Raw genomic sequence first — 25,953 nt, forward strand, 5'->3', positions numbered from 1 at the left:
TTATTTATACACTTGCTTATTGTAATATGTAGTGATGGCTAATAAAGGAGTTAGTGTACTTTATGGAACTCTGTATGCATACTTTTATCCCTTATAAAATGTGAGTGCTGGGTGTAGAAATCTGATTTCTGGTTTAGAGTTCACGGTTTAGGGGATGAGGAATTTAAGGTTTAGGGTTCACGGTTTGAGGGTTCAGGGTTTAGATATTCAGGGTTGAAACCTTCAGGGTTTAGGGTTCAGGGTTTAGGGTTCAGGGTTTAGGGTTTAGGGGGTTAGGATTTAGGGGTTTAGCATTTAGGGTTCAGGGTTTAGGGTTAAGGTTTTAGGGTTTAGTGTTTAGGGTTTCGGGTTTTAGGATTTAGGCTTTAGTGTATGGAATTTATATTCAGGATGTGGCATTAGGGTTTACGATATTAGAATAATTGCTTGGGGTATATGTGCAGTGTTCAGGGTGCAAGAAAAGAGGTTTAGGGGAAGGGGATATGATTCTTTTCCATGTTTTAAGAACGACAATATAGCCTGCTGTTCAGCAATCCTAGGTGAAGAATGGGAGTTAAGGATGTAGGAGTGACGGAATTGAAGCGTATATGGGAAGTAGTGACGAGGTACAAGGAAGGGAAGTGGAAATAATTTCATAAAACAAGTAATGTAAAGAAAGGAAAGGGGGATGGAGGAAGCGGAATGAACAAATATATAAACATGTAAATAGCAATTATTGCGAATTCCATGGTAATATTAGGATTCGGTCTATTCCTTGAGTATACAAGTAGTTGTACGTATAGTAAAAAAGGTAAGGAGGACTTGTTGGTGCGGCCGTTTTCCCTTTTTCTTTTTCTCTCTTTCCCCCATATAATTATGTGAATGCATGGTTGTCTTCGCAATTTCGTAAAAATAATGGGCATCAAAAAAAAAGGATAGACATTTAACCCTTCCATTTAACCATCATTATGTGCGCTTCACTTAACCTCAGAGGAAGGATGTGGAGAACAGTTCGTGACCACTTTGTACACATTACAACGTGCTTAATTTTGTGGTATGCGTATAAAATGCATTTCACATTCTTTTCTTACTTTTGTTCCCCCCACAATAAATTCTTACATATGTGCATTCCTCAGGAAAGGGGCTAATTTAGCTGTTCCTTGCCTTCGTTCTACATGTGCACCGGGGAACAATGGAACTACATCCACGACGTAAAGACAATAATGCTTCACCGAAATCTTGCTAAAGGGGAAGAATGTCCCCTTTTTCTTTCTTTCTCGCGAAGGAGTCCTCAGTTCACTTTCTCCTTCAGCGGAATGCTCGAGTGGTGTATCATATGCGGAGGAATAGAAAAAAAAAAAAAAAAAAACAGAAGCAGAAACAGAAACAGCGTGCTCCTCTCTGTGGCAATCATTTTGGCCGCGCTAAAAATGGCCCGAAAAAATATATCGACGGCGCTCCAAAAGGGGAACATGTCGATGCTGCGAAGGAGGGGACGAGGAATATGGCTGAGAGGCTATTTAACGAGGAACTTTAAAAAAAAAAAAAAAAAAAAAAAAAAAAGGGACTTTTGCATATTTCTTGTTATAATAATTGGTGAGAACGGGTAAAGTGAATGGTTCCCTATTTTTATACTCGATCCATGATCATGTGAGGATTCTCCGCGCGAGGGACAGAACCCTTTGCGGAGCTGGGATGACTGCTGTTATGTCAATTTAAGCGCTCGAAAGGAGGAGTAGTAGGCGTCCATCATGTGCCTCTTGATCGTGATTTTTTGTGGCATTTCAGCGATATTTTTGCAACGTTTTTTTTGTGAAAAAATTGCAGCCATTTGGGTAGTCACGCAAGCAGTGCGCGTTTCTGCTGAGGTTTGCATTCCCCATGAGAGAGTGTTTTCCCCGTCCGTCCCGCATATAATTGGATGAGCTGTGGAGCACACGTGCGGGGGTGGAGGAGAAGCTAAGCTGGAAGCGCCCTCCCCGGATTGGAGATTTCAGCAGCTGGGCTGAGTAACAGAAAGAAGGCGGAAGAATCCCCGTCTGACAGAGCAACTCCTTGCGCAATACCTGTTATCCTACCCTCCAGATGAGTATGCCTACCCCAAAGCAGCAGCATGGATATAGAAAAATGCAAGTGCTTCTACGAAATATTAAACGTTGAAAGCACGGCCACGGTGGAGGAAATCAAGAAGAGTTACAAAAAAATTATTCTTCAGTACCACCCAGATAAGAATTCCCATTTGGCGGAGGAAGAACAAAAAAGGTGTACAAATATATTTCGACAAATTCAGGAAGCATATGAATGTTTGGTGGACGAGAGGAGGAGGAAGTGGTATGACAAAAATCGTCTGCGAATAATTGCAGGAAAGGAAAGTGAGGAAAAGAGGGAGCAAAACAGACAAGCACGAAGAAGAAGTGGAAGCGCCGGAAGTAGTGAAAGCGGAGGAGGAACCACCTCAGGTATAAACATTTGGGAATATTTCAGCAGCAGTTGTTACGATGGATTTAATGACAAAGACGAAAGAAGTTTCTATAATGTGTACAGAAAATTATTTGAAGAAATAATAAAAGAAGAAAATGAGGAGCTAAGTATGCGTTACCGTTACAGTAAGAAGGGACACCAGGAGGATGAGACCGCGAATGAGAGGAACAAAGTTAATGCACCCTCATTTGGGGATTCCAAATCGGAGGGAAAACAAATTGATGAATTTTATTCATATTGGTCCAATTTTTCTACTGTTAAAAAATTTGACTACTCATACGAATATATGAAAATGTATGAACAGGAGAATAGACACGTGAGACGGAATTTAAAAAAAGTCGCTGAAAAGAGAAGCTTAAAGGAAAGGAAGGAGTTTAATGAAAATGTGAGGTCTCTGGTGGAACATTTGAAGAAGCATGATACTAGGTACCTTAACAGGGTTGTGGAGTTGGCCGAGGAGAAGAGGAAAAAGGCGGAAGAGAAGGAAAGGCAACGTAAAGAGCAGATGCTTCAGAGGAAATTACTCTTTGAGCAGAATGAGGAGAAGCGGGAAGACCCCGTGGGAGAGGAACAACCATGTGGTTATTCCACGTGCAGCGAACAGGGTGACAACGAGAAAGGCGACCATGCTGGTGGTAGGGGTCAAAGGAACTACGACCCCCATTGTGAAGACGGTGAAGATGAAGATGGTGGAGAAGACAAAAATAACGAAAACCCATACGGCGAAATCATCTACAGGTGCGAAGTGTGCAGGAAGAATTTTAAAAGCATGAAGCAGTACAACTCGCACGAGAAGTCCAAGAAGCATGTAAGCAACTTTTTGAAGCACGCCAAGAGGTATGCCGTGGGGGGCATTTTCGGTGCGGACGGGGCCGAACCGCAGGGTGAACAGGTGGATGATCAGGTGGATGATATGATGGATAACCTAAATAACCCACAAAGCGACAACTCGGATGAGCTGCTAGACACGCGCGCCCCAAAGTCGAAAACGAAAAAAAAGAAAGACAAAAAGAACACGGCACCAGTGAATAACCTACCCGAGCGGATCAACTCCGCCTCGGAGTCTTCACACCAGGATGAAGACATCTTCTCATGGTACAAAGGGAAGAAGAAGCGGAATCGAAACAAATTGGTGCATGCATCGGAAGAAGAGGGCGTGTCTGATAAAACAGAAAGTTTGCAGCCAGAGGGGTCACCTCAGGAGGACGATTCTGCACAGGAGGAGGCCCCCTCGCAGGCTGCAAACGCAACGAACTCGAGTGACGACTATGCATCCTCCAAGCGAAAAAAAAAATTGCTAAAGAAGAAGAAAAAAAAAGAAGGCATTAATAGGAAAGTAAACGAAGAAAAAAAATTGGAAGAGCCGAAAGAAGACAGTAAGGACATAAGCGGAAAAGCAAATTCGAAAAGTAAAATAAAAGAAAGTACAAAAAGTCTGGTGTGTAAAATGTGCAGGGAAACATTTGACTCAAGAAATAAATTATTTGCACACATACAGAAGGAAGGACACGCAGCAAATAAAGTTGTTGCTGACGTGCCTGCAAAGGTGAATAAAAATAAAAAGGGAAACAGCAAGAGGGAGAAATTGCTATAACGATTGTCACCTTTTTGAACACTCCTGTTTTATTTTTTTTTTTGGCTTCATTCTGTGAAGGACTCCACTGGCGATGACCACTATGAGGTTAGCTTCCTAGTTGCAACCATTTGGTTTGAAATGGTTATGCGACCCTTTCATTTGTGTGCACATTTTTACTATTCTCATTATTATTTTTACGTGACTTTTTTTTGTTTGGCAAGCGTAATTCGCTTACGTATACCAATGTGAAGTAACCACCGTTTTATTTATGTGCCTAATAATGAGCACGTCCTTCCCCGCTTTTATTTTTCCACCTTTTGATGTTCATTCCCCACTCTACAATTTTTAAATTCCGATGAGTTTGTCTTAAAATTAAATAACATTTGAAAAAAAAAATTTTTTTTAATGACAAAATTAAAAGTGCTAATTCGTTGGGATGAGTCTGGGGCGATGTTTCCTCAGTTGGGCAGACACATCACAAAAAGGTAAGAACTGTGAGAGGTGTCTATTTAAACGCAAAAAATTGGAAAGGCTCACATGGCGCATTGCATGTTGGAGATATTCTGTTCGCTTCTTGCCGGGGGCATTGCAGCGAATGACTTTTGCTACGGTCATTTGGGTCTATTGCCAATTTTCGCATAATTGTTTGCATATTAACTCTGTACCAAGGAAAGGCGCGCAAGGGGGAAATGTTATCACACGAGTGTAGGTTCATACGTAAACAAGTACATCCGTTGATACACACATATCTGTACGCGTGGTATGTGTATAGGTATTGTACATACACGTAGCCACCCTGTTATGTGCATGCGTAAAAGAAGGTGCCATCATGGAATAACCAAGGCAACGGGGAAAAGGCATTCACATTGCATAATATCATATAACAATGTGATGAAGAGAAAAATAAAAAAAACGCGGAAAGGATTAGGTGTACGAGGCTGAATTGCTAGTGAGTATGAAAAAGGTTGGCATTAGAAAAATAAATACTCACATGTACACGAAAATGAGTATTTTTTTTTTTTTTCCTAAGCTACGTCAAGTGGAGCTATAGAGGAATTTTTCTTTTTTGATAAAATGTGTAAATATGTACCTATCTGTGTATATATACACAATGCATATTTTCACATTTTTGCGCTTATCCGCTTGCCCAGCTTAACCCTTTGAGCATAAACGGAGCTGTGTCAACTCGCTGAACATACCCAGCTAGGTTCAAGGGCATGCTGAGAAAAAAAAAAAAAAAAAAAAAAAAAAAAAAAAAGGCAGAGGGATAAAGATGACGTATAGGCAAGCACGCTACTATTAAAAGCTGTTGAGCTGAAGAAATTTTTGTTTTTTTCTTTTTACCAACTTGGGAAGCACTCTTTTATGTATGTGTATTTGCCCTTGTGTGGATGTACATAAATAGGAGGTGTATGATATGGCTACACTTTGGGGCCCTCATTGTGCAAATAAAAGAAGCATTTTCGTCCCCCCTTTTTAATACACGAAATTAGGTAGCGGTAAAACCGCGCGCCACGTATTCCTAGTGTATGTCATTACCAAGTTCCTCCTTGTACAGCTTTGTTCGGCTCTGTACAGTGCCGTTTGAGGGGGCAAAAGAATTGGCTTATTTTTTTATAGAAAATTAGCTAAATTGCTCTTTTTTTTTCTTCTTCTTTTCTGTCCCTTTTGTGACCCTTTTTTGGGGAAGGGGTGTAAAAACGTACTCTTGCGAAGTACTAATTTTTGCACCTGCATACGTAACAGCACGCCGTATTTTCCTGTTCGTACTTTGGTACGGTGAGTACGTAGGCACACCTGGGTTAGTACCGAGTGAGCCCTAGGGATAAATTCACCCAACAAGAAGAAGATAACACGTGCGAATGCAGTCACATATGTATCTGCGAGGAGCTGTTTCCCCCCTCTCCTGATACACATAAACCCGCGGAGGATCCCCACTTGGCGCTGTCCAAAAGGACGACACCGCCACACGTGCCAACCATGGACAGCACATTCGACTACAACCAAATAGATGTGGACGATTTTGACGACTTTTACAATTTCTGTACTCTGAAGGAGAAGGAGAAAAAAAAAAATGGGAAAAATATTGGGGAGCAGTTTTTCCAAACGGATGTGAAAAATGGAGAAAACAGGGCAGGCGACGAAGACGGGGAAGAAAGCACGGATAATTCCTCCGTAGACACCACGAGCATGTACAAAGAAGGAAATGAGAAAAATAGGTCGACTGGAAAAAATAGCAAACCAGTACTACGGGCTTGCAACACTTCGCATGAGAAGAGGCTGGATGAGGTGCAAACAGAGGAAGAAAACCGCTTCATGGAGAGGAGAGTTCTTGACTTGGAACACAGATACGCATATGTAGATGATGGTTATTACGATACCGGTGGTAAGATCGAAATGGAAGATGAAAGTTTGGCAGAGGAGAGTATTGCTAATTACAACAAGGATGACCAGTGGAATAACATGGAATACAAAAAAAAGAAAAAAAAAAACGAACAGAGGGATGGAAAGAACATGGGCTTCAATAATCCGCACAGTAGCAATAACTGCAATGTGCACTCCCTCCAGGAGAGAAGCAGCTATGGGGATCACACTTCCAACAGGTACGTTAGCATATCGAAAGAGGACTACGAGCGGGATAAAAAAAAAATGTACGAAGATTACAATGGAAGGAGAAAGTACCCAAGAGATTACAGCCAATACTCGAACAGTAACTGTGACAGTTACAGCTATAGTGTTGATATGACATGCGTCAGTAAGGGAAATAAAGAAGAGCCAAAATATTTCAGATGTCGTTACTGTGAAATGGATTCTGTGGATAGTGTGGTTCAGTGCAACACGTGCGGTCGATGGTTCTGCAATGGGTCCTACGGTACATGTGGTAGCCACATTGTTACGCATCTGGTGAGGTCCAAACACAAGGAAATTAAACTACACAAGAAGAGCCTCCTCGGGGAGACCATCTTGGAGTGCTATAACTGTGGGTGCAAAAATGTGTTTCTGCTGGGGTTCTTACCCACGCCGGAGGAGGGAGTTGTCGTCATTATATGCAGGGACCCTTGCTTAGCCAGGTGCATTTCACTGAGCGGGAAGGGCCAGGCGAAGGGCGAAATGGAACAAGAGGAGTTGAAGCAAATAGATGAAAAGGGGAACCCCACTGAAGTGAAGAACACCCCAGAGGGAGAGCCTAAGAAGGGGAAAAAAAAAACTGTACCTTATGAAGATTTCCACGCGGAAGAGGAGCTAATTGGCACGGACGAAGATGACGTTGTGAGCACGAAGGAAGACATGGACATGGTGAAGAGTAAGGGCTACCTAAGCAGCGATGATTTGGGCACTATGAGTGAGCAGGAAAAGGGGAGCGACGGGGGAGGAAGTTCCCTTGGGGTGCTTACAGGGAAGGAGAAGAATCAAAGGGGGGAAGAGAGAAAAACGGAGAAGGATGTTAACCAGAAAGAGAACGAATCCGATGCCGGAAGCAGTTATAGCACAAATGTAGGAAACAATGTAAAGGAGCTTGTAAAGATGAAGGACTGGGATTTAAACAAATGGCAACCAGTGATTGAAGACAGGTGTCTACTAGAATGGCTAGTAAATATCCCCACGGCGGAAGAAGCAGAAAGAAAGGGAAAGAGAACCACATCCTATAATGTGAACAAGCTAGAAGAGCTATGGAAAAATAAAAAAGACGTATATATAGACGAGCTAGATGCAGAGATACTGAATGATGAACCCGTTAAGGTAGAGCTAAGGTATAAAGACGCTTACCATTATCAGTCCATCTTTGCACCGTTGATCCAGTTAGAGGCGGACTACGATAAATCCATAAAGGAGGGTCAGAAACAAGCAAATGTAACAGTCCGTTGGGATATAGGATTGAATAAAAAAAGGTATGCCCACTTTATTTACGTGAAGGAAGAAAGTGAACTAAGGTTAGTAGCAGGAGATGAGTTAAAATTGTCGTATACATATCCAGACGGAACGGTGTGGACTTGCGAAGGACACATTTCTAGAATTCACAATACGGAGGAAATAGCCTTAGAATTAAGAACGTCTGGTACGGCTAGTGGACCATGGGTAGATAACATAACCACGGGGTATACAGTGGAGTTTGTTTGGAAAAGTACAGCATACGATCGAATGCAGTTAGCGTTGAATGAGTTTGCTCAGGACTCCTATTCACTCAGTGGGTACTTGTATCATAAGTTGCTAGGCCATGAAGTGTCGGAGGAGTCACTAAATTATTACAAAACGGCATTGACCAATCAGGTCCATGGGAAGAGGACTCCACGCATCGCAAATTATTCCGCCCCCAATTTGGCTGCACTGAATCACTCACAAATTGATGCTATAAAGAAAAGCTTAGTTTCGCCGTTATCCCTAATTCAAGGACCACCAGGGACAGGGAAAACATTAACCTGTGCTACGCTGGTGTATCATTTGTCCAAGACGAAAATGGGGAAGGTGTTAGTCACCGCCCCGAGTAACGTTGCCGTAGATCAGCTTTCTGTAAGGATACACAAAACTGGACTAAAGGTAGTACGACTGTGTGCGAAAAGTAGAGAATACGTACCCAGCATTGCAGATTATTTGTACCTCCACAATCAGATGAAGTTACTAAAATCGGATATTGGAGAGGAGCTGAACAAATTACTTGAACTGAAGGAGGAAGTAGGAGAGTTGTCACAAAAGGATGAAAGGAGGTTAAAAAAGTTAATCTTTTTCGCAGAATATAAAATATTGGTAGAGGCAGATGTGATATGTACTACCTGTGTTGGTGCCATGGACAAACGGTTGAAACGTTTTCGATTTAGCCAAGTGTTAGTAGATGAAGCGACTCAGTCAACAGAACCAGAGTGTTTGGTACCCCTCGTAACGGGAGCTAAACAGATTGTACTGGTTGGAGACCACTGCCAGTTGGGTCCAATAATAGTTTGTAAAAAGGCAGCCAATGCGGGTTTGGGAAAGAGCCTATTCGAACGGTTAGTTATGTTGGGTATCACACCATTCAGGTTGGAAGTGCAGTACCGTATGCACCCAGCATTAAGTGAATTCCCATCGTACGTCTTCTATGATGGTTGTCTGCAGAACGGGATCACCTTGAAGGAGAGGGAATATCCACTGAAGGATTTTCCGTGGCCGAATCCGAAGTGCCCTATGTTCTTTTACAATTCCACCGGGTTGGAAGAAATGTCTGCCTCCGGGACGAGCTACTTAAACAGAGCAGAAGCGTCCAATATGGAGAAGCTAGTTAGAACGCTCATAAATTGTGGGTTGAAGCCATCTCAAATTGGGGTTATAACACCGTATGAGGGGCAGAGGGCGTATATAACTTCCCTTTTTCAGAAAAACATTTCTTATCAACATTCAACGGAGATTGAAGTGGCATCAGTGGATGCATTTCAAGGAAGGGAAAAGGACTTCATCCTTCTCTCTTGTGTTCGATCGAACAAGAAATTAGGAATTGGTTTTTTAAATGACCCAAGAAGGTTAAACGTAGCATTGACGAGGGCCAAGTATGGGTTGATCATATGTGGTAATGCCAAGGTGCTTTCGAGACATCACGTAATTGTAAGGAAGTCTCATAACTCGAATGAGACAATCACGAATGTGAACTCCGTGTGGATTAACCTGCTAAGTCAGTTTAAGAAGAAGGACCTCATCGTCGAGGGGTGCTTATCCAATTTGAAACCGATGAACATTCATATACCGACCCCGACGAAGCAGCCGTCCAGATACATCAACTTTAGTTACTTCTTGTCGAGTGAGAGGCCTTTCCGGGGGGGCGTATTCTCAGATAGTAGGAGCAGGAGCAGAAGTGGTGGTAGTGATAAAAGCGATAAAACTGGCAGAAGTGAAGGAAGCCACGCTGGCAGTGACGACTGTAGAACCCAAAGCAGCAGCTCCTTTTTACACATGAATATGTCAAACCTCAGCTACTGCAGTGACGAGGTGATGAACAAGGACTTCCTGAGCTACATGCATCAAAGGCAAAGTGGAGGAAGCAAGCAGATCGTAAAACCTTACATAGACAATTTGAGTCAGGGATCCCAATTCAATGACTTTTCTTCTGTTAATGAAAAATGCCAAAGTGACAACTTCTCGAATTATGAGACTGGATCTTCCCTTTCGATTAGCACGAACAAATATGCCAAGGAAAATTTGATGCGCTACAATGGCGGCAGTTTGCGTGAGGATAGGAAGAACCGTGTGGCCAGCAATTTTGCGGATTCCAATTTTGGAGAAGACTACCATGGCAGCAGCTTCGTGAGGAACTCTGATATGCTTCATTACCCATTTCACTACGGAAGTAAGAGGGACGCCTCCAGTCTGCACAACGGGCAGGGATTACACGGATCACACCGATCGCATAATCCGCGAAGTAATGCCGCCCACCACGGGTACATTAAACAGAACCACCCGAATACAGTAGAACAAAGGAAATATCGATATAGAAATGTATGAAAACGCATTTTCACATAATGATCAGTTTGAGTAAGGTAGGTGTATTCTTTATAGGCCAGGTGAGCGGGTCTTTTTGATGGCCCGTATGGTGGACGTTTTATTTTTTATTTATATTTATGTGATTTCCCCGTGGAGACGGGATGCACCCACCCCCCTTATCTGCCTATCGAAGCATCGGAATGACAAGCGTAACCGGACAGAAGGGGAGACCATACTGTTGGAGGGTGACATAACGAGGAAATAACCACATACATGAGTGAACTTGTTTAGGTACGTACCAACACGGACTAATCGCACCTGTTTAAGTGTGTATTGTGACCGTGTGAAGGAGGGGAAAACATCCGAAGTGCGCAAAATCGGGTCAATTAGAAACAGATAGCGCAAAGCGAAGCATCAGTGGAAAATAAACTCCCCGTCTCTTCATCGCGTATCCCAACAAGTTATGCAGAAAAAGTGAACTGAGGGGGAAAAGCAGGCTGACAAATGGAAGAGGTGATATATTAACTGTCCATAGAATTCCTTTTGGAATCTTTGATGTACAAAAGACCACGTAGTAATCTTAAAGAGGAAAATCCAAATTGAGGTGATGCACATTTTGGATTTAAGTTTCAAGCGGGGGGGCCACCTACACATGGATTGTGTACCGGACGGTGGGACTTACACGCGAGGTGAAGGTACACGATAACCTTACATAAATTTAGAGGGCGAAAGTTCAAGCGGAAATATCAAGAAGCTCCTTAACGGAATAGGTCTTTCGTGTTCCCCACCTGTGGAGGAACATTACTTGAAAAGTTGGAACAGCTTTACGCACAGGGAACGCCTTTGTATTTTTAAAAAAGCCCACGAACATGTATCTTTCACGCAATTGCTTATGTTCGTCTAACCAGTGCACACATACACAAGCGTTTGCTTGTGTGGATGGCATTAAGCGGGCGAACCGTGCCAAGGAGGAGATCACACCCTTCTGGCCAACCTACACCGTATGCACACATCATAAACCCTGGCTCTTCTACCCGTTTTGTAATTTTTCATTGGAGAATGAACCACACAAGTTCATCCTCATCGTTAATGCGTGTCGTAAATTTTTTTTTTTCCCAGCGCGCTGTCTGTGCATGTGGAGAAGCGGCACATCAGTATTTATATACGCTTTGCACACAGGCTTTGTGTAATGTACAAGCTTAAGTGCACATGTAGTTGCGTCTTTGGATGGAGCTCTTCCTTCCCATAACACCTACACTGCTCCACGTTCATTGCAATTCCGTGTGAACAATTCAACTGTGCCAGACATGCGCGAGAGGAACGAGTGAAGTTGCATGCACGTGCAGGGTAAAACTGCATGATGTTAACTCCAAATGAAGGAAAAAAAAATATAAAAGAATAAAATAAAATGAACGTACAAAATGGGTAGCACCTGAAAAACGCGTCCGTTGTATAAAAGCCTATAAGGTGAAGAACCAAGATAGCTCGTCTTGTGAGGCATAACTTTGATGTTATTTTTTTCTTTTTATGTCTGTAAATTGTTCGGGCTGTTCGTCAAATTACACAGCCTGTTCGCTACTTTGCCACTTTGCGACTGAGTACCCTTTTGTGATCTGCGCGTTTTTCCCACATTTACTTAAAGGTCAACAAATAGTGTGCATATGGTGGGAACTTTGCCCAGCCGCTAAAAAGTGTGTCATTTTGAAGGAAGACACTGAGTAAGGCTGAAGCCTTATTTCTGGGCCTTCAAAATGGGAAAAAAAAAAAAAAAAAAATAATAAAAAACTATAGTACCATTTTTACTATGAACGGATAGGCAAATCCTCCATGGTTAAAAGTAAGCATAAGATGAGGAAACAAATTGGGGGGAGTCCCACACGGGTTGGACACACTTTCATATGAGCTGTCTATTTTCGTGTGTACAATTCGTTGTGAAAGGGGACCCCACCAACATGCCAACCTGCAAAAGTGAGAACATTCCGTCAAAGCAGCCTCCCCCCACACCCGTTTTCCAAAGTTAACGAGAAATTAAAGAAACAGTTCCTAACCTTTGAGGAAGGGAAAGACCTCGTGACGAGCACCCTCAAAACAGGCAGAGGACTTGAAATCTTGAACAAGACGATCAGTGAAAAAAATTTGCTACGAAATGCTTTTCGTAAAATAAAAATTATTAACAAAGTAGAAGATGAAAAAAAGCGAAGCGTCTGCAAAGGGATATACATCATACAAAAGGAAAATAAATCCCCCACTGTAAAAGTGCTTAACGAATTTTATCGAGAGGTTAAAACGAATGCGCATTTTAAGCGTAACAAAGTGAGAGTTAAATTTTTTATAGCCTTTAAAAAGATATATGGGATTTTCAAAATGGAGACAGCGTGCAAAATGTACGTCCGGAAGTTATTAAAGGGATTTTTGGTCAAGAAATGTGCTGATTGTCCTGGTAGAAAGAAAAAGGAAGGAAATAAATTTTTGTCATGCGAAGGGGGAAACCGCTTCGTGCAATATATTACCAGTTGTGACGCCTCTAAAGCATATACATACCTTAAACATACGCATGACATTTTCAAAAAAAAAATTTCCCCCAAATGCACAAATGGTAAGAACAACGTAGGTGCAATTTCGCCAAGCGATATTCACCTTCTGGCAGATGAGGCCATCACAAAGGACTCTCCTTCAGATGTCTACACCCTTCTCCCCCTGACGCCGTACTATTACCAAAATTTACCCTCCATAAGGCTGTCTCGTGCTTGAAGCGTTTTTTCTTTTTTTTGGAGGGGGCAGAAGAATGGCAGACTTTTTCCGTTTGTTCCCACGCATGTATACATGTGTACGTGTATGTAGGTAACCAATGCAGCGTCTGCTTGTGTATACCTCCCAAATGAGGCACCTCCTATCCCCACAACAGGAGTTTAATACATATGTGAAACCTGAGAATGGGAGCGTTTCTCTGACAGGACAAATTAACTCGTTTCCGTTGAATTTCCTCCTTTGTGCGTATTCGTTCCGATTTGGACAATGGAATGCACCCTTCCCAATCAATAGCATTGTTTAGGCAATCGCTTGTCGTCTAATTTGAACCATTTGGTGATAACGCCGGGGGAGCGAAAAAAAAATGAGAAGAAAAAATGGAGCATGGGGATATTTTTCCGGAACGGTAGGGAAATCACCTCCACCCTGAACACATACACGATGACCTAGGCATACACACTAACACATATGCAGTCATATCATGGTAGAAATAAAAATGCGAAATGGTGATGTTCTCATTACCTTGGGGTTCGAGGGGGAACAGAAAAGGTGTGTGAAGTGCTCCCACGATAGTGTTTATACATTTTTTTCTTTTTTTTTGTCAGTATTGTCTGTGCTTTGAAAAATACACGCGCCCCGAATGATTAATTAGTGAAGTGGGGTGGGGTGACATGATAATTGCAGCATGTTTTTTCTTGCGGGAGGACATATAACCTAGTAGTACGTACTTATGCATGCCCATGGAATGTTTCTGCTTGACTTGGCCTGTACCTAATAAAGGGACCCTCCATGTGGGCATATATAAATCAGAACAAAGGCTCACCCTATTGAAATCACCCCTTCCTTAACAGATTCCAAAAGGGGGTTAAATCCCTTGTTGGGATACTCCTCAAAAATTTGGTCTTCAATTTGTATTACTCTTTGGACAGAATTAAAGAGAACAGTGGCATAAAAAGGAATGACAGTGGAAGCTCAAAAATGAATAGTAGAAGAAAGTTGGACAAGTCCAAGAAGAACATTGAGAAGTGCATTGACTTGTGTCTAGTAGTTTTGAAAACGTTACAGGGGGATCAATATTTCTTTTCTCAGTATGTGCTAGAGAACTACTCTTCAATTAATTTAAGTCACAATGATAAAAGGAGGGAGGGGAAGGAAAAAAAAAACAAGAACAAGTTCGATGACGCCCTTTTGATGTACCACTCGTATAGCAATTCGCAGCCGTCGAAATGGAAAAATAGATCGACGAGTAGGATTAACGGAGTATGCCTAAATGTAGATGATACGCGAAAGCACAGCATGTTCATAGGAGATAAGGAAGTCAACTCTTATGTTAACAAAATTGTAACGATAGACTCGTACATAGACAAACATAAGATGTACTCCAAAGGGGAATTCATTTGTGAACTAAATAATTTTTTAAATGAGTTTTATTTGAAGAAGGGACCCTCAAATGAGGATCATGCCAGGTTTCGCTTGGCCCAAAAGGGAGAAGAAAAAAACATAATGGATGACGACTGTGTAACGAATAATTTATTCTCAGAGTACTTTAACAACTGCAGAAGGAACAACAAATTGGTGAATACGCTAATAAAAGAGGTGAATTTACAAAGCTTACGAAGTTTCCATCGCGTTTTATGCAAGAATATTAATTTTATCAGAATGTTTAATGCGCGAAATGATACCAAGCATGAAATGGATGCCCTGCAGCTGTCTACTCTTTTTGAGCTTTGACATTCTTTTAGCTCAGCAACTGTGCGGTCATGCGCGGTGCAAATGGGGGAAAGACGTCCTTTAATTCGTTGTTACTCCACTCGCTTTCCCATTTTTTACGTACCCACGAACATGTGTGTCCAAAAATCACTTGTTGGTGTTTTTGCTTGGCCATCACGTCAATTTTTAAGATGCTTACCGGATTGTTGTTTATGTTTCGTCCCCTTCGCGACTTCCTTCCCAGACTTCCTCATTTTTATTGAACCATTGCCGCGTTTTCTTCTTATTTTTCGTTGCACTTCCGCATAGTTTGTTAACGAGCGGAAGGAAACTACATGTCCACTGTGCTCAGCATTTTTATCCCCAAGTAGGCACATATAGCGGTTTACACATTTTTGTAAGAAAGCGTTTCCTTTTTTTCCCTTTTTACGAAAAAACACTATAATTCGCAGAATGCATGAACGTTCAGGCAAAAAATCAACATTGTCGGATTATGAGCTCCAGCTAGCCAAAGCGGAAATGGTTTGTACAGCCGAAATGGCTATTTTTTTTTTTTTTTTGTTCATACTACAATTGGCTACTTTAATTCTATACGTGTTTGCAAATTTCACCTTTAAGATGATGAACAAACTGGAAAAGCTGGAAATTGAGTCTTATGGCGAATTGGTAAAATGGGGCATTTTGGGGTAGGCGCAAAATGTAGACAAAAAAAAGGGAAACAAACACACACACAAAAAAAAAAAGCAAATAACCTGGTAATACGACAACCAGGCGCAAGTGTAAGCGCAACACCTTACACATTTTTATGGAAAAAAATTTTCACCACTTTTTTCTTTACCACAGAAAAAGGCTAAATATGGATATTCACTGGAAAATCATCAAAGAATTGTAGAGAGTGGCTTCTTTGCAGAGTTTTCCAAGATGGAGAGAGGCACAAACAGAAAATGGAGGTTTTTCCTGATGGAGAAATAAAGATGAACATCTCGGACGGATGCATTATCGGTGAGATCCCGATGGACACCAAGGCATATATGAATTTCTTTTTAACCCCACGTTATTTTCTGTATATATCTGCACACCATTCTACACCAACGTAAGCTCACTTAAAGAGAGTAATTTTGCCGGGCTTTTCGCGCATCAACTGCATGGCCAGTTTTTGCCCCACGATACGTTCCAACTCGTAAGTATGATATTTTGTATAATAACAAATGGAGGACGAATTTGACGAAGGGACTAGATTTTTAATCATTTCATAGTACATAAAAATAAATTTGGGGGGAGAAAAAAAAATGACGTGGTTGGCCCCCCTGAAGGTACACCTCTCGTAAAAAACCAAACGACCAGTAACCAGCAGGATGTTTATTCTTCCAAGTTTAAAGAGCTTTTGAATTTTTCCAATTTTTTTTTCATTTGTATATTCGTTTACCCCTTTGAAGGAAATTTCATTTTTTCTTAAAATTTCGTATATGCGAAGGTATTCAATGTAGGTAGGTAAAAAAATGAGGAGCTGCTTAATATTTGTGAGGATGTCAATTACGTTTGTGGCGAAAAACTGTATGATGTTTTCCTCTATTTGGAGAATGTTCGGGCACTCAATTTTTTTGAAATACTGATTTATGTGGAAGTGGTTTCTTACGCTTAGCAAGATCGTTCTGCAGGGGAGGTTCGGGTCATCTACGTTGAGCAGCTTTCCACTGTTCTCGTCAGTCCGTGGTCCATCTTTCTCATCGATCAACTGCTTATTTTCCCCCTCCGCGTCTCCCCCCTTCATGAACAGTTTCACGAAGCCCCTGTAATTGGTCGCCGCTTGAATTAGCGAAATGAACGTTGTGTCCAAAATGCTGGAGGTAATTATGGTTTGTCTGTAGTTCTTCATGTACCCGTTTATGACATACTTGGGGATTCGATTTATGTTGGCACTTCCCCATCTGAGTAAAGGTTTGTTCACAAAATTTAGGACATTCTTTAGCGTCAAAATGTTTTGCATTAAAATGATATCTGCCTGGTCGATGATTAAAATTTCGATGGAAGAGAGAAAGTCGTATTCGTAAAGTTTTTTTTTTTTTTTTTCATTTTTTTTTTTTTTCTTATTGCCTCCTTCGGTTCGGTTGTTTCTTTTTCCCCTGTTTGATGTACCCTTTTCCTCGTACCCCCATCCGTCTTGGTCGGAAGAGTCCTCACTATCCATCCCGATTTTTTCGTCGGCCTCTCCATGGCTTTCCTTAATGATGACTTCCAGTCCAAGCGGGGAGGATATTAAAATATCGCTCTCATAGAATGGGCTGTACAGTTGTATTTTCTTCTCATCGTCGAGTAGCTTAATTCCTAACCTGAAACAGTCGTCGTTGTTTCCTCTGTACAAATTTATATAGTCAATGGGTTTTCTCTTCTTTAGGAAGACATCTTTGATACATTTTTTCTCTTCAGCAGTTACATCATATTCGTTAATAAATCTGTTTTTATTTTTCACCTCTGTGGGTGCTAACATGTGGATGATTAAATCGGTGTACTCCTTTGCAATGTGCCTGAATCCACAGAGGATTAGAATTTTTGGTCTTGCGAAACTTTCATCGCAGAGCTCTTCCTTTACCTGCACGTCGTCTTTTTCCACCTGTTGTTCCTTTTCCAATTTTTCTATTTTTTTTTTTATGTACTTTTTTCTCTTCCTCCTTTTTTTTAAATGGGTAAGGAGGTGGATGGTATTTTGGAGTCTAACAAAATGGCTGTTAAGGATGTTTTGGTTTGAATACAATACATCTACGTACGAGTTGATGTAGTGGAAGTAGCTCTTCAGTTCGTCGTGCTGCATGAGGTGCACCACGTTTAGCGTTTTTTCCTTGTCCTTCTCGAGTCGGCCGGTCGGCTTTCCATGGCGGGGAGGGGAGGCATAGTGGTCGTCTTCGATAATAGGATTGTCTCCTCCATTATCGTAATTTTCATCATTTTGATGAGTAACCACTCGATCGGGACAATCACCGTAGTACTCTCTGAGGTATCTGTAAATATCCTTGTTGAAGTAGGCTAGGGGGTGCTCAAAGGAGGAGAGGTAATTGTGTGCACGCTCGACTATGGGCTCGTACACGTTGTAGGGGTTGTCTTTCTGTAGAAAGCACTTTGGGTTCGTGTCTAGGACGTTCAATAGGTAATATGACAGATGGTTTTTCTCCCGGTAGGTCGAGAAAAAATGCGGTTTCACTTCGACGTCGCAGAAAAGTTCGCCCTCTGGGTCGGCGTGATTGTCGGTGTGGTCGTTAGTATGCTCCACGGTAGGCTTTGCATCCCTGGTGCTACTAAAAATGTTCGTTTCCAAGAACAAGTTGGACGTCACGTAGGCCTCCTCGATGGTTTCGTTTTTCCTGGCTCGCTCTGCGCCATCCGTTTTGCTCACTTTGCTTACTTTATTGGAGGAAAATTTTTGCAAAAATTTCTCGTCCACGTTTTGGCAAAAGGTGAAGAAGTAGTCCATTTTGTTTTCCTGCAACTTGTATGACTCGTTCATGTAATTTTTAAAAATGGACTTGGCTTTATAGGTATGGCAGTAATTGGGGTGTGGGTGGGTTCTTTCAGGAGCTTCTTCGCTGTGTACTTCGCTCCCGTTCACAGAGCAATCATCCGTCGGGTTTCCCACCTCAGTTGTTTTGTGCTCACGTTGGCAACTCTCCCATTTGGGGGAGGTCCTTCTTCCGATCTGTTGGCTCCTCTGCCTTTTTATACTTCTTATTAGAAAGGACATGTACAAGTCGTCTACATTTTTTGGAACATTTATTTTGGATTCTTTGTTTTGATTGTTTGAGGTGCCTTCTTTCGCTTCCCCCTTTTTAGGAGAGTTTCCTCGGTTCGCATCTTCTTCATCGGAGGTGGTCCCTTCGGAAGGATCTGCTAAAGCGGGTCGCCCATTTAAACGTTTTTTCCTAACGTGATTACTGGTGTCTCTATTGGTTCCTCTTTCTTGCTGTTCCTTTTTTTTTAGGATTTGCAAAAAAGTTGCGTGGGCTGATTTGTTCTTTCTTTCCTCTCCATGTTTTTCATTTCCTTTTTGTTCAGTCGGTTCCTCGAGTTCCTTCAATTTTTTATACTCCTCAAGTATCAAGTGGTTAACTTGTTTTCCATTTTTGTCTCTTTCTTTGTTTGCATCTACACTTGGTTCTTCACTCTTCTTAACTTTAAACGAGTTGAGTTGTTTCAATTTTTTTTTTTTTTTCTTTTTTTACATACTCCAATTCGTACAGCTCGTTCAGCGAGGTGATTTTCCTCTTCCCTCGCCGTGTTCGCTTCCCCATTTGTTTGCTAAACACGAAAATGAAGCAGACCGTGGGTGCTACAGTTTCCGACGGAGGGGAATAGAAGGAGGCTGTTCTCCTATTCTTGTAACGCTACGTGGTATGCAAGTAGTACCATCCGGTAGGTTTATCCTTTGGGGGGGTTCTGCCGTGGTGATAATTCATCACATGATGCTGTTGACAGGGGATGGTACTATGCACGATGACCACAAAACGACTTGTGGAAATTTTGCAGAAAGGGGTAACAAAAAAAAAAAAAAAAATGGGGAAAAAATTAGCAAAAAGTGGAAAAGAAAATTAACAAGACGTTGAACATAGTGCCGTGCGGAATGCTACAAAACGGAACAGAAACGATCCGATCAGGTCGTTCGCGTCCCCCGTTTTAGCCTTTTTTTTTTTTTTTTTTTTTTTTTTTTGCGCGCTTCGCAAATATGCGCCAGCAGAATGGGGCGAATATTTTCCAGTGGAGGAAAAAGCGATATGATTCCCCCTTTTCGTGGCGGAAGGGGCAATCAAAACTCTGACCGCTCTCACGCAGATTGCAAACTCTGGAGGCCCTCCTGTTGGCAGTTCTACTACCCAAAGGGAAATGATCCACATGGCCCTTTGAAACACCCCGCTGCTGATGTGGCAGAGCCGGAGGGGTACTCGGAAAAAGGAAAAATTAAGCAAGCGTAAAAAGTGGGGGCTATATGTCACTGTAGAGACTGCACCCCGCAGCCAAGTGAACCAGTTCAGTCAAATTATGAAATGGGTGCTGCACCCCCTGCTGGTTGGCCTGATAAGTGTGCCCCTCTCAGAAGCGTTTAAGGAATGCCCTCCGTCCTTCTCCAACCCGCGTGGCGACTTTCGCCCAATTGATCGGCACCCCTCATGGTCATCACGATCACGCCGAAAGGAAGGAACAAAAATATGGAGTAGCGCAAACGCAAGGAGGAAATACAAATATTGCTATGCGTACGTAAATAGGGGCAAGGAGCACATGCCTTGGGGGCATACCACTACACGAGCGAGGGTTACAAAAAAAACATTGGGAGCTTTGCAGAAGGGGAACACAGACGACATCGCCAAGGGTAGCACCTCAGGGGGGAATTCCTCTATCGAGGAGGACCACCTTGCGAATGTGCCAAATGGCGAAGAACAAACGGAGGAGGTCTACTTCGTTAGCACCCCTGTGTACTACGCAAATGACAAGCCACACATCGGACATGCGTACTGCAACGTTATGAGTGACATAATATGCCGCTTCGCTAAATGGGAAGGCACAGAGGGAAGAAGCCATGGAAGGGTTATTCTCTTTTCCGGAATGGACGAGCACGGATTAAAGATTGAACGAAAATCTGAGAAGCTGAAAATTTCCAGCACGGAGCATATCAACAATATGAGTAGCTACTACCAAATGATGAACGAAAAATTACATGTACATGTTAATATATTTTATAGGACAACTAGCCAATTTCACAAAAGCTTTGTACAACAGGTTTGGAAATATTTAGCGCAAAATGGCTACATATATAAGGGTACTTATAGAGGGTACTACGACATAAATGAAGAAAAGTATTTAAACGAATTTGAGTTAAAACAGAAGGAAAAAAACGATCCCAATATACTATACATTGAGGAAGAAAATAGCTACTTTTTTAACATTTTAAAATTTAAAAAATTTTTAACTGATTTTTATCAACGTAGTGAGGAGCTTATCTACCCATCCTACCTACAGAAGGAGATGCTCCATTTGGTTAATAACGAACTGAAGGATGTGTGCATAAGTAGGTACAACACACAGTGGGGAATAAAAATTCCCGGCGAGGAAAAAGGCACCATCTATGTCTGGTTCGATGCGCTCCTGTCGTATGTGTCCTCAGTGTTGTACATGGTGAAAAGGGGGCAACTACGTGGTGGAAAAGACTCCCCCGTTGTTCATTCCCCACGGGGTGGTGACACATTCGACAGGAAAAAATGGAATGGGTCTACACAATCTATACGTTTGCACGAAGTGGAAACCGACGAAGTGGAGAACGACCAACTAGTTTGCTCCTATGAAGATATCTTAAGCATAGCCGGTTTGGGGAATCCCCACATGAGTAATCAGTCCCCCCCGCCAGATGGCACTCTTTCCAGGCTCTTCCAAAAGGCATGGAACCCCCATGTACAGGTCATAGGAAAGGATATCCTCAAATTTCATGCCGTGCTTTACATCTGTCTGTTACAAAGTCTTAACTTAAAATTGCCGCAAAAAATAATATGCCACGGATTGATAAAAAGCGAAAATGTGAAAATGTCCAAAAGTGTAGGAAATGTGATAAGCCCATTTGATATTTTGCAAAAATATGACCCAGATATTGTTAGACTATACTTCTTTGGCTGTGCCAATATTTTTGAGGACAAGAATTTTAAGGAAGCGCATCTTGAGTCGTTTCAACAGTTTGTGAGAAACAATGTCGGAAATTTACTGTACCGAGTTGTATCCCTCTGTGTGGATAATAATTATACCCATATTTTCCAAGATGGAAAACCTGCTTCTTTGGAGTCCCCCATTTTGAGGCAATGTTCAGAAATGAAGCAGAAGTTACTAACCCTAATTCATAATAGGGACTTTGCTCTCTTTTTGGAAAATTTAATGACACTGATAAAACAGGTGAATAAATTTTTCGTCCACCAGGAGCCATGGAAATGTACAGATGATTCTGTCCGTTTTAATCGAATAATTTATGAGACCCTGGAGGGCATCAAATTTGTTTCCGTTTTTTTGTATCCGATTATGCCGCAAATCTGTTCGTCCATTTTGCGCAACATCGGCTTGGAGGTTTCCTGTACGGGCGGGGCTTCCCTGGCCATGCTGGCAGAGCCAACGCGTCAATTCGTCCTGCACGATTTGATAAAAATTGTGTGAGGGGTATCATTTAAGTGGAGTGTCACTCGTATGGTACATCCTAATATGTTACCCCCTGGACATTGTGCCAATTACGCCCATTTCATGTTGCTCTTCCCTCATTAACCCCCAACACGAGGCCTGTTCCTGGAGAGATACAAATGCCCTGGAACACGTGAGTAGTACAGGTAGGGGAACTTCTTCGTGTAGGGTCGTGTGGCCCATCTGTTCTTGCCAGAACTGTTTTTCCTAAACCACGGGTGCTTCTTCGAGAACCATTTTTTAAATTTCAATTTGCGCCCATGCTTTCGCATGTACTGTTCATATTCCAGTGAAGATTCTTTAATACCATAATTAAAGGTCTTTGTGATGGGTCTATCGTACGGAGCCTCAATTTCTCGTTCTTCAAAACTCTCGGGTAGCTTCCTCTTTAAAATAATTCTCCGATAAAACCACGTTCTGTCTGTCTTTAACGAATCGTGAAAAAGTAGTAACTCATCAATGAAGTTTATATCCACGTTGCACGACTGAGCTATGTACTTCTTACTCTCCTCGTGAAATATTTTATAATCATCCGAATCTAGCTCGTAGGGTAAAAATGAATTCATAACTTCGTACTGCTTTTTTAATTTCTCCAATTGGGGATTCATTTTTTTTTTATATTTATATGTCAAGCCAAAGACGTTGAAATAGTCACACAGGTCTTTTAAAAATGACTGAAATTTTCGATACGTAAAAATGCCTTCATATTTCATCAAGCACTTTACGTAGTATTCAAAAAACTCCTTTTCCTTTTTTTCGTTTTTGTCACTACTTTGGGGACTATCCGTTGAGTTTGTTTTTTTTTTAAAAATATCTATAAAGTGTTGGAATATGCCACTTCCCCCAACAGTACTGCTGCTTGTCTTTCCCATTTGGTTTGGCGAGATGCTCCTTCCGTACTCGGTTAACTTTATTTTCGCATTTTTTAAACTCTCCTGGTTGAATGACTGTCCAATTCGGTTCAGCAGGGACGTCCCCCCGTGTCTCCTCCCCGTTCTTATGAAGTGGTAAACTCGCGCTTTGGGGAAGAGGGCCCTCTGCATTGTGGAGCGGTTTATCTTTGGGGGACAGGGGGGAAGGCCAGCATAATAATATGTAGATGGTCCACCTTACAGGTTTGCCTAATTGTGCATGCACCTGCAGGTAGGTATCTCCACACTAGCCGCTCACAAGGGGGGTGCACCTTATTCTGTTTGTGGCACGCACGAAAGGGGGGAGGTTCACTAAGGGGTTACCTATAGCGGCTTATCTCTATCTGCTTCTTCGTACCCGTTTTTGTGTCCCCCTTTTGCATGCCAGGCGAAGGAATCCCAATGTAAGGATACCTTTAAATACTGTATTTGCCCTGTTGGCGCCTAGCACATGGGGCATTGTCATATACCTCCCGTGCAATTTTGCAATTTGTTGCCATTTTGAAAATGGGAACGTTGGCAAGAGGTACGGCACGTGAGCATAAAAATGTTGTTCTTGCGCAAGGGGAGAGAGCAATACGAAGGGGGGAGTGTTTGAAAAAAAATTCAAGTGTGTGCAGTTTTTTGGGGAAAACAAGCTCTACTTACACAAAACTTACGCAAACCCAGCAACGACAAAAAAAAAATATAATAAATAAGTATAGGAATAAGTGAGCAGACTGCGGGTTAGAGGAACTCGCAAAATGCGGAAAGGAAATGAATAAATCAGAAGCATGTGAAACAAACTCTTGCATTTGGCACAGAAGCGTTTCCCAGCAAAAGGGGCAATTTTTCTTATAACTAGCCAAAATTACAGAAAAAAAAAAAAAAAAATTAAAGAATTAAAAAAAAATATGAACTGTTCAGGCAAAGATTGTCACATTACTGAGAACAAGGGGAAGAACCAAAATGGGGGGACAAACTCATATAGGTATATTGTTCTTGACGTAGTAAAAGAAACAACTGAATATTAAATACTCTGGAATTAATTTAAAGGAATGCAAGGAAAATCCCCTGTATACATTCGAAAATTTGGCGATAAGTTTTTGTGGCTTCTTCACATTTGAATTTTTACTGTACATTAATGTTTGGGGGAAATTCTTTTCATATATGACGTGGTACTGGTACTTCCTACGTATGGTCTCCAGGGGGTACGTGGCCACTTGTGATATGTATCCAGTGAGTACACCGAGGAAAATGTAGGACAAGACGTTTGGCGTTTTCTTAAACAGTCTTTGATAGTCTTCACTTATGTTTCCATCAGCATATTGTTCTTCGCCCTGTTTGGAATCGTCATCTTTTTGGTGAGAATTCTGTTCGATAAAGTACTTGGTAAAAATTTCATTCAGCTTTATTGAGATGAGCAAATAGGGGATAAAGTTTAGTAGACACAAGCTGTACCCAGCGTACAGGTGTTTAATTTCTGCAGTGTGGGGGGGAAAAAAATATTGGTGGAATGAAATGAACGTGCGTGGATGACCGTAGTGGGGGTATCTGTGGGGACGCACCAAATGGATAAGCATACACGTAAATGCCCACGCGTATGTCTGCCCGTTGCACACAGGAAGTGGGTCATATAAAGACGTAGAGTCGTCTTATGTGTGCATCCCTCCGTAGATACTTCCTTTCCGCTCTGCTCTTACTTTTTTTTAGAATCAAATCGTATACGAAAAGTAAAATTCCCCTGCTGGTTAGCTTTTTATTTTTAACTGTTTCATGGTTTAGGGCCATGCAATTATGAATGGTGTCTAGCGGGTATGAAATCACAGCTGCTAAGCAACTGGAGGTATAAAGAAGGAAGAAGGTTGTTAGGTAGTTCTTTTTGCTGTTTTCTATCGCTAGGTTGTACTTGATCTTATCGTGAAAGAGTAGTCTGAAAAAGCTGAAGGAAAGGAAGTTCCATATGCTTGCATGGTACCCCCACCAGAGGGACGTCAGGCCTTGGTTGGCGTATATACCTTGGGTGCGTGGAAGGGAGTGAAAGGTGTGCGTCGGTGTAGGCGTGTTGTAGGCACGTACGGCAACACATCGGGTGTGGGCACAAAAAAGAACGCAACGGGTACAGACATGTATAGGAGCGTGACCGTTGAAGGTACATCCTTTTCCAGCCCTACTGTGAGGAGCCCGACCTACCTCTTACTATATTTGAGTACGTAAAGGAGGAATTGAGCAAAACGTTTCTGAAAAAAAAAGGTTGCGTTTGTCTAATGATTACAATGCGCTCCAAGGGAGAAACGAGAAGCTTAGAAATGAGATTTGATCCTCCATGGGTTAAAAAAGTCGTTATGAATAACTCCCTATATTTAATTTTTTTTTTTTTTTTTAAATAATATTTTTCCATATCAAAAGAAAAAAAAAAAAATTTCAAAGGGCGAATAAACTACTCTGTTATAAAAAGGGTATACCAATTAGCAGAGAAATTTTTTTTTAAATGGTAAAAAGGAACTGCAAAAGGAGCGTGACTCTAATTGTTGTTCGCAAAGAGAGGAGGTGTAAAACTTATTCCATTTTTTCCCTAGTAATTTTTTTCTTTTTTTTTTCATTTTTTTCTCTCCGTTTTGGCATGGCGTTTGAAGAGAGTTGCCCGTTTTGCTGTTCAGCTATGTGGTTGGGAAGTTTATAGGTACGGGGCAAAAACGGAGAGATGTGTATTTAACGGCACAAGAATGGCCTTGCTTCCATGTGTCGAATGTTGTAATTGTCTGTTCATTTTTTTGTAAATTGTGGCAGTACCTTTACCTACGTAAGTGTATAACTTATCCCTGCTTTGAGGCATGCCCTCTTTATCGCTTTTTTTTTTTTGTGATCCTCAACGGTTTGCACGCGTTGGTGTGAAAAATTGCATGCGCACATGGAAGCTCTTGCTTTGAA

At 41.7% G+C, this 25,953-nt stretch overlaps 8 protein-coding genes across 8 annotated transcripts; 5 read left to right on the forward strand and 3 right to left on the reverse strand.

The window, feature by feature from the left end:
* Window positions 1-2,092: 2,092 nt before the first annotated feature.
* PCOAH_00022960 (DnaJ like subfamily A member 5) lies at window positions 2,093-4,054 on the forward strand (the record flags this gene model as incomplete). The annotated part of the gene is made up of 1 exon (XM_020059103.1): window positions 2,093-4,054. One exon carries the CDS (start codon window positions 2,093-2,095, stop codon window positions 4,052-4,054), a length of 1,962 nt encoding a protein of 653 aa, XP_019914638.1.
* Window positions 4,055-6,016: 1,962 nt separating this feature from the next.
* Window positions 6,017-10,501, forward strand: PCOAH_00022970 (Regulator of nonsense transcripts; the record flags this gene model as incomplete). The annotated part of the gene is made up of 1 exon (XM_020059104.1): window positions 6,017-10,501. The coding sequence occupies one exon, from the start codon at window positions 6,017-6,019 to the stop codon at window positions 10,499-10,501; it is 4,485 nt and encodes a 1,494-aa protein (XP_019914529.1).
* A 1,931-nt stretch (window positions 10,502-12,432) lies between these two features.
* On the forward strand, window positions 12,433-13,231 carry PCOAH_00022980 (Uncharacterized protein; the record flags this gene model as incomplete). Its single annotated transcript, XM_020059105.1, has 2 exons — window positions 12,433-12,448; window positions 12,498-13,231. The coding sequence occupies 2 exons, from the start codon at window positions 12,433-12,435 to the stop codon at window positions 13,229-13,231; spliced, it is 750 nt and encodes a 249-aa protein (XP_019914509.1).
* Window positions 13,232-13,709: 478 nt separating this feature from the next.
* Window positions 13,710-16,004, forward strand: PCOAH_00022990 (Uncharacterized protein; the record flags this gene model as incomplete). Its single annotated transcript, XM_020059106.1, has 5 exons — window positions 13,710-13,777; window positions 14,080-14,889; window positions 15,391-15,460; window positions 15,557-15,624; window positions 15,782-16,004. The coding sequence occupies 5 exons, from the start codon at window positions 13,710-13,712 to the stop codon at window positions 15,828-15,830; spliced, it is 1,065 nt and encodes a 354-aa protein (XP_019914391.1).
* Window positions 16,005-16,037: 33 nt separating this feature from the next.
* PCOAH_00023000 (Uncharacterized protein) lies at window positions 16,038-19,218 on the reverse strand (the record flags this gene model as incomplete). Its single annotated transcript, XM_020059107.1, has 2 exons — window positions 16,038-19,094; window positions 19,150-19,218. The coding sequence occupies 2 exons, from the start codon at window positions 19,216-19,218 to the stop codon at window positions 16,038-16,040; spliced, it is 3,126 nt and encodes a 1,041-aa protein (XP_019914552.1).
* Window positions 19,219-19,843: 625 nt separating this feature from the next.
* PCOAH_00023010 (Trna ligase) lies at window positions 19,844-22,111 on the forward strand (the record flags this gene model as incomplete). The annotated part of the gene is made up of 1 exon (XM_020059108.1): window positions 19,844-22,111. One exon carries the CDS (start codon window positions 19,844-19,846, stop codon window positions 22,109-22,111), a length of 2,268 nt encoding a protein of 755 aa, XP_019914432.1.
* A 101-nt stretch (window positions 22,112-22,212) lies between these two features.
* On the reverse strand, window positions 22,213-23,175 carry PCOAH_00023020 (Uncharacterized protein; the record flags this gene model as incomplete). The annotated part of the gene is made up of 1 exon (XM_020059109.1): window positions 22,213-23,175. One exon carries the CDS (start codon window positions 23,173-23,175, stop codon window positions 22,213-22,215), a length of 963 nt encoding a protein of 320 aa, XP_019914681.1.
* An 830-nt stretch (window positions 23,176-24,005) lies between these two features.
* Window positions 24,006-25,423, reverse strand: PCOAH_00023030 (Adp/atp carrier protein; the record flags this gene model as incomplete). Its single annotated transcript, XM_020059110.1, has 3 exons — window positions 24,006-24,505; window positions 24,726-25,040; window positions 25,216-25,423. The coding sequence occupies 3 exons, from the start codon at window positions 25,421-25,423 to the stop codon at window positions 24,006-24,008; spliced, it is 1,023 nt and encodes a 340-aa protein (XP_019914412.1).
* Between the last annotated feature and the right edge of the window lie 530 nt (window positions 25,424-25,953).

This window comes from Plasmodium coatneyi, chromosome 8 (assembly GCF_001680005.1).
Source record: "Plasmodium coatneyi strain Hackeri chromosome 8, complete sequence".
Taxonomy (NCBI): Eukaryota; Apicomplexa; class Aconoidasida; order Haemosporida; family Plasmodiidae; genus Plasmodium; species Plasmodium coatneyi.